The sequence below is a fragment of the Chenopodium quinoa genome, unplaced genomic scaffold (genome assembly GCF_001683475.1).
Source record: "Chenopodium quinoa cultivar QQ74 unplaced genomic scaffold, ASM168347v1, whole genome shotgun sequence".
Lineage (NCBI taxonomy): Eukaryota > Viridiplantae > Streptophyta > Magnoliopsida > Caryophyllales > Amaranthaceae > Chenopodium > Chenopodium quinoa.
This window is the reverse complement of record NW_018743144.1, coordinates 1,768,515-1,776,104: the sequence shown is the minus strand read 5'-3', so window position 1 is coordinate 1,776,104 and position 7,590 is coordinate 1,768,515. Positions and strand designations below refer to the sequence as shown.

The 7,590-nt window shown below is 35.3% G+C and overlaps 1 protein-coding gene across 1 annotated transcript; it reads left to right on the top strand.

Moving 5' to 3' along the window:
• The first annotated feature begins 4,230 nt into the window (after positions 1-4,230).
• LOC110732123 lies at positions 4,231-6,239 on the top strand. Its single transcript, XM_021912041.1, has 5 exons — positions 4,231-4,503; positions 4,579-5,070; positions 5,182-5,607; positions 5,653-5,768; positions 5,819-6,239. The coding sequence occupies exons 1-5, from the start codon at positions 4,231-4,233 to the stop codon at positions 6,237-6,239; spliced, it is 1,728 nt and encodes a 575-aa protein (XP_021767733.1).
• Positions 6,240-7,590: the final 1,351 nt, after the last annotated feature.

Here is a 7,590-nt window from a genome sequence, read left to right as displayed (position 1 = left end):
TTAAACAAAGATTTTTGAATCAAATTAAAGTCAAATACATTCAAACAAACATTTTTAAATCAAATGAAAGTCAAACACTTTCAAACCAAGATTTTTGAATCGAATAGATGTCAAATACATTAAACAAAGGTAATTGAATCAATTAAAAGTCAAACGCATTCAAACAAAGCTTTTTGAATAAAACAAAAGTTAAACACATTCAAATAAAGATTTTTTAATTGAAAGAAAGTCAAATACATTCAACGAAGCTAATTGAATCAAATGAAAGTCAAACACATTCAAACAATGCTTTTAAAATCAAATGAAAGCCAAACACATACAAACAAAGATTTTTTAATCAAATGAAAGATAAACACATTCAAATAAAGCTTATTGAATCGTATGAAAGTCAAACACATTAAAACAAAGCTTTTGAATCCAATGAATGTTAAACACATTAAAACAAAGCTTTTTGAATCGAAAGAAAGTCAATTGCATTCAATGACGATAGTTGAATCAAATGAAAGTCAAACACAATCAAACAAAGCTTTTTAAATTAAATGAAACTCAAACACATTTAAACAAAGCTTTGTGATTCAAATGTAAGTTAAACACATTTAAACAAATCTTTTTGAATCGAATGTAAGTTAAATGCATTCAAAAAAGCTAATTGAATCAAATGAAAGTCAAACACATTAAAAAAAACAAATCTTTTTAAAACAAAGGAAAATCAAACACATTCAAACAAAGCTTTTTGAATCAAATGCATTAAACGAAGCTAATTGAATAGAATGAAGTCAAATACATTCAATAAAGCTTTTTTAATCATATGAAAGTTAAACACATTCAAACAAATCTTTTTGAATTAAATAAATGTAAAATGCATTAAACGAAGCTAATTATATCAAATGAAATTCAAACACATTCAAACAAAGCTTTTTGAAATCGAATCAAAGTCAAATGCATTCAACAAAGCTATTTAAAGTAAATGAAAGTCAAATACATTCAAACATAGCTTTTTAAACCAAATGAAAGTTTAACACATTAAAACAAAGCTTTTTGAATCGAATGAAAGTCAAATGTATTCAACAAAGCTAATTAAATCAAATAATTTCGAACACAATCAAAAAAAGCTTTTTGAATCAAATAAAATTCAAACACATTAAACTAAAGCTTTTTGAATCAAATGAATGTTAAACTCATACAAACAAAGATTTTTGAATCGAATGAAAGTCAAATGCATTCAACGAAGCTAATTGAATCAAATGAAAGTCAAACACATTCAAACAAAGATTTTTAAATCTAATGAAAGTCAAAAACATTCAAACTAAGCTTTTGGAATTGAATTAAAGTCAAATGCATTCAACGGAGCTAATTAAATAAAATGAAAGTCAAACACCTATTGTAGACACCCAAATGTGTCTCCTCAAATATAAACCAGTGATGAATACCTTTCATGTCATTGATTATCAAACAAAGAGAAAGTGTGAAAAGTCTAGTGATGAGGTCGTTTTTATTAAAATATCTCTTCTTTTTGTTTTTGAAAATATTTCTTTTTTTCCCTATTTATGAAAAACGTGCATTCCAGTTTAGTTTGGTCCATGATAAGGGTCCAATAATAATTTAGTTGGATTGGGCTTGAAAAATACCTTTCCAACGATATATTATAAGCCGAATTCCGATGAATAATGAGGAAGGTATGGCCAAAATACTAAACTAGGCTAAAATTGGATTTTACCTACGGCCCAATGATCATGTGGAGGGTCCAAAGGTCTAATCCTATTCCTAAACTAATTAGGATTAATTAGAAGCTTCTATAAGTTTCTAAAAGATCTTAATTTTCCTTTTTGAAAAGATAAGATTAAAGAATTTGAGTTAAATAAAAACTTTTCTTTTATAAAAACTTTCCTCTTTTAAATTCTAATTCTATTCGAATTTAAAGATATTTAAAGAGAGTCAGATATTATTTTTGTGCCTCATAATATTTATCCAAATCATATATGGTTGGATAGATCTTTAAATCATCTTTCCAATGATATATTTTAATATTAAATCCGAACTATAACGAAAAAGATTTGAATGGGATATGAAACTCTATCTAAAACTGACACCGTTCCACTATTTCAGCCATAACTTTTTATATATAGAAGATTTTAATCTGATTTTAATGGTGTTGGAAACTACACTTCTAGAGATTTCCAACGACAAATTATATGACTTATTTGGAATTTTGGATCAAAAGATATGATAAAAACAAAATCCGCAAAAATTGTTGTCCATCAAGTTTTATTTCAATTCGAATTCAGATTCTTTTCTTATTCTTCGACCCACTTTTTTTCTCTATAAATAGAGGTCATATCTCCCCTTTTTCAAATCATCAACTTTCATCAAGAATTTCTTAATTCTCTCTGACTCTTTCTAGCCTAGCCTTTTACAAACATAATTCCTCATACATTAGCACTAGACACACCTAGCCAACTTCGAAATTGCCTTCGCTCTAGACGTGAAAGGTTTGATATTTCTGAAGGTTTGGTCCAAAACCTCTACTTCAATTATTTAATTTAATTCTTTGATTTTATATTTTCGTTGAAGTTATTAACGTGTGTATTTTGTTATTAGAAAGAGATACGAGGCATCTAAGAAAGTGCTTTAATTGATTTATTTATGTTATGATATAAAAATCATGTTTAGGTTGTTATTTTGATTCCTAGTGTCATGTTAGTATGCTTTCCTTAGTATGATATTTAGGGTGATTTGCTTATAGCAATTATGATTTCTATGATGCTTTCTATTTTCTTTCTTAATATCATGTTAGTATCATGTTAGGACTAAAGCTTTGAAATACAAGTCAACCAAAGCTTTATGAATCAAATTAATGTCAAATATACAAAAATATCGAATTGGGGTGTTTTACTTTCGTTGACTTTCTCTCTTCTCTCTCTTCTCCATGGTTCTTCATCTTTGATCGGTTTTATTGATCAATTTTGGATTTCGATGGCTAAGAAGAAGAAGTAGAATACTTCTACACCTCTAGTAGTACAGCAGAAGAATACTCATGAAGATTTTAACACGATTTTGCAGAATTTGAGGAATTCAGGCACTTTGTTTGTTCCTAGTCCGATTCAAGAGGTGGATGCACTGGTTACTCCGGCGCCGGCATTGGTGCATCCATCATGTGGAGCTATTCTTAGAAGCGATGCTGAGATCATTGCTCTATTTGCTGAAGCAACTGCTAGGCCAGATTAGAGGATTTCTAATGGAACAGTACCTAGGGTTTCTAGGTTTACTTTTCCATTGGTTGCTGGAGGATCTGAGCAGCGATCTGAGCCGATAGTTCCTTCTTACCATCCTACACCTTCCATGGAGCAGAATGCGCATAAACATGGTGAGGATCGGCTGTTCCTTTCTCTGGAAATTTGGCTGCCAAAGGAGCTTCTCTGTCCTTTGTTGCTCCGAAAGTTTAGGATGGGAAGCAAGTTGCAGAATTACAGGAATCCGAGCTTGAAGCAGGTAATAAAAAGTGTTCTAATGCTTTAGTTTTCTATGTGGTTGGCTTTTACCCTACTATTGCTGTTGCTCTTCGTTTTTTTGCCCAACAATGGAGTGATATGCAGAAACCAGATGTTTATTGGCATGATGATGGGTACTTTATCATTAATCTGTGTTCTAGTGATGATAAAGATACTATACTCTGTTCTGGTCCTCATATGTTCCTTAAAAAGCCAGCAATAGTTAAGCCTTGGTGTCCTAAATTTGATTTTAATGCTGAAATTCTGAGAAATGTTCCTCTCTTGGTTTAGTTTCCTAATCTCCCACTTAATTGTTGGAGATCTGACACTCTTAGCCGTATTGGCAGTTTGCTTGGAGTGCCAATTTGTGCTGATGAGTGTACTACTAGACAACTTAGAGTGTCTTTTGCTAGGGTCGTAATTGAAATTGATGTTACAAAACCTATGCCTAACTCTATCTTGGTTGAGAGTCCTTCAAAGGAGCTATTGGAGCTCAAGGTAGTGTATGTGTGGGCTCCACCTTTCTGTTCTAAATGCAACAAGGTTGGTCATGATTGCTCTATTAAACCTGCTCCTGCTAAGCCTAAGCAGGTTCATAAGCAGCCAGCTCTTGTTGCTCCTAAGCAAAAGCATGCCTGGGTTCTTAAGCCTAGCCAAGCTCCTGCTCCTGTTGTTCATGTTGATGCTTCTATTCATGGACAATCTGTCATTACTCCACAGGTTCATACTTCTTAAAATTCAGATGAAGTTTGGCTCTTCTTGGCTTTGGATGTGCAATTATGATCATTCTCCCAAAGGAAGGATTTGGCTTGGTTGGAATGCAGATAGAGTAAATGTTAATGTCTTGAAGATTCATGAACAGTTCATTCATTGTACTGTATCTTCTAAGGATCTCTCTACTCAAATTCATCTCACTATTGTCAATGGGCTTCACTCCATTCATGATAGGCTTCCTATGTGGGAAGGAATTAGGAGCATCTCTATTCAGCATTCTTCTTGGCTTTGTGCTGGTGACGTTAACTCTATTCTTCATACTTTAGATAGGCTTCATGGTACTGATGTTACTGATTATGAGACTAGAGATTTCTAGAGTTTGGTTGATGATTTGGACCTCACTGAGGTCAAGAGCAAAGGAGCCTTCTACTCTTGGTCAAATAAGGCTCACACTAGTCCTAAAACTCTTTCTAGGATTGATAGAGTCTTTGGTAACCAAGCTTGGCTGGCCTCTCATGGGCATGTTGAGACTGTCTATCTCCCCCCCTCTTTATCTGATCACAGTCCGGTTCTGTTAGATGTTTGTTCTGCCCCTGCTTGGAGAGGTAGACCTTTCAGGTTTCTAAACTGTATTGCTGATCATCCTGATTTCCTTGATACTGTTTCTCAGGCTTGGGGTTTTGGTAGTTCTGTTTGGCAGAAGCTTAATTCTGTGAAGTCTAGTATCAAGTCTCTTAATAGCAAGCAGTTTGGCAACATTGAGGAGAAGATTGATCAAGCTAATGTTGAGCTTGCTGGAATTCAGAACTTAATGGCTCAGAATCCTGATGATTTGGATTTATATGCTAAGGAATCTGATGCTATTAAGGTTGTCAAACACTGGAATGATATTCAGGAAAGCATCTTCAAACAAAAATCTAAGATCAACTAGATTAAGCTTGGAGATGGAAATTCTCATTATTTTTTCTCTGTGATGAAGAATAGACAAGCAAGGAATAGAATTGACTCCATCTTTTACTCTAACCAGGTTTTGCTTAAGGATCCGGATGCTATTTCTCATGAAATTATCTCCTTCTATAAGTCTCTTTTAGGGACTCAGGCTCCTTGGCTTCCTGCTGTTGACCTTGTTACTATTAGGAGGGGTAAACAGCTTAGCTCTGTTGCTCAGAGTTATCTTATTCAGCTTGTTTCTCATGCTGAACTTAATGCTGCCCTTAAGGGAATTGATAACACTAAAGCTCCTAGTATTGATGGCTTTAACTCCTTTTTCTTTAAGAGAACTTGGCATATTGTGAGAGATGATATTTATGCTTGTTTTATTGATTTCTTCACTAAAGGGACCATGCCTAAGCAATGGAATTGCACAACTATCACTCTTGTTCCTAAAATCCCTAGTGCTTCCCATGTTAAGGATTTTTGACCTATAGCTTGTTGCACTGTGGTTTATAAGCTCATTTCTAAGGTCATAACTACTAGACTTGCTGCTATCATTGGTGAGGTGATTGATGATGTTCAGACAGAGTTGAGAGAGCTTCTTGGTGTTTCTCAAGGTACTATTCCTTTTAGGTATCTTGGGGTCCTTTCCTTTCCAAGAAGCTTCCTATTGCTCAGTGTAGGCCTTTGGTGGAGAAGGTAACTGCTAGAATCCAAGGGTGTATGGCTAAACACTTGTCCTATGCTGGGAGGCTTCAGTTGGTGAAGAGTGTGATGTTTGGTATTCAAACATTTTGGGCTCAAATTTTTATCTTGCTAAAGAAAATTCTGAAAGAGATCGAGGCTAGATTCAGGTGCTTTCTTTGGACTGGATCCTCTGCCCCTGCTAAGAAATCTTTGGTTGCTTGGAATTATGTTTGTCTCCCTAAAGTCTGTGGTGGCTGGAACTTGCTTTCTCTTCCTGAGTGGAATAAAGCAGCTGTCACTAAGTTACTTTGGGATATTGCTCACAAGCCTGATAATATTTGGGTTAAATGGGTCCATATCTATTATTTCAAGCATAAAGATCGTTGCACCACTCCTACCCCTGCTAAATGCTATTAGTTCTTGAAGAAGATTCTGAGTTGTAGAGATGTTGTGAATGATCAAGGGGGATGAGATGGTTTCATAAAGGGCAAAAAGATGAAAATCAAGAAGCTTAATGCTGCTATTAGGACTCAAGTCCCTAAGGTTCCTTGGAAGAGAGTCATTTGTCATAACTTAGCAACTCCTAAAAGTTTTTTTTATCTTGTGGCTAGCTTTGTGGAATAGGCTTGTCACTAAGGATAGGTTGCTTCAATGGCACATTTCTTGTGATCCAAGGTGTTTCTTGTGCTTGAATAGCAATGAAAGTGTTCAACACTTATTCTTTGATTGTGAGTACTCTAGAAAGGTTTGGAACAAGGTGTTGGGTATCTTACATGTTTCCAAGCCTGTTCAGCAGTTTAGTGATGAGATTGAATGGTTAAAGAAAATCTGAAGAAGTTCCAGATTGAAAAACAAAGTGATCCATGCAGCCTTCACTGAAACAATATATGGTATTTGGATTCAGAGGAATGCATTTTTGTTTACTGGTTGTTGCAAACCTGTTGATGTTCTAGTTAGGGATATTGTCTTTCATTCTGCCTGTAGAATCCCAGCGGGAAGCAAATACTTGATTGTTTAGTTGTTTTTCAGGGAGCTGCTTCTACTATTCTGGTTGTCTGATGCTGTTGCTGATTCCTAACTACTGATTTCTGGTTTCTGGTTTTTGGATTGTTGCTGTTGCTGTTTTTGTTTTTGTTGCTTTTGCTGGTTTCTGTACTGCTGCTGGTCTCTCCTGTTGTTACTGTTCTCTTGTTGTTGCTGAAATCATCTGCTGTTACTGATTTCTGTTGTTGTTGCTGACTGCCCTGCTGTGCTGTCTGCTCTGTTGCTCTTCTGGTCAGCAGCTGGTATTAGTGAGTACTGTGTTGCTGTTGCTGATTTCAGCTGTTGTTGCTGATTTCTGTTGCTGGTTGACTGCTCTACTGTGTTGTTGCTGCTCTGTTGTTGTTCTGGTCAGCAGCTGCTGTTGCTGGTTCTGGGGTTGCTGAACTTGTTGCTGTCTTTGTTGCTGTTGCTGTAATTTACTGATGTTGCTGGTTTCATATGTTGTTGATGGCTACTGTTCTGCTGGTTTCAGTTGCTTCAAGTCAGCTTTGCTATTGCTGAAATATGCTTCTATTCTGTTGTTTGTTGATGTTGCTATTTCTGGCTGTTGTTCTGTTTTTGGTGCAGTTGTTGGTCTGGCTTGTTGGTTTTGTTTGATGTTGTTTTTGCAGTTGTTGTTTGCTGGGTGGCTGCTGTAGTTTGGTTTGGGTGGCTGCTGCTGCTATTTTTGTTTTGCCTTCTACTGGTTTTCTTAGGCAGCTTTTGGCTTTTTGTTTTGCTTTTC

Excerpts from the sequence above, each read along its gene's own strand:
- LOC110732123 (XM_021912041.1), top strand. The coding sequence starts at position 4,231 with ATGAAGTTTGGCTCTTCTTGGCTTTGGATGTGCAATTATGATCATTCT. Across the intron at positions 5,071-5,181 it reads AGGAATCTGATGCTATTAAG|AATAGACAAGCAAGGAATAG; the intron begins GTTGTCAAACAC and ends TCTGTGATGAAG. Across the intron at positions 5,608-5,652 it reads AAATCCCTAGTGCTTCCCAT|CTCATTTCTAAGGTCATAAC; the intron begins GTTAAGGATTTT and ends GTGGTTTATAAG.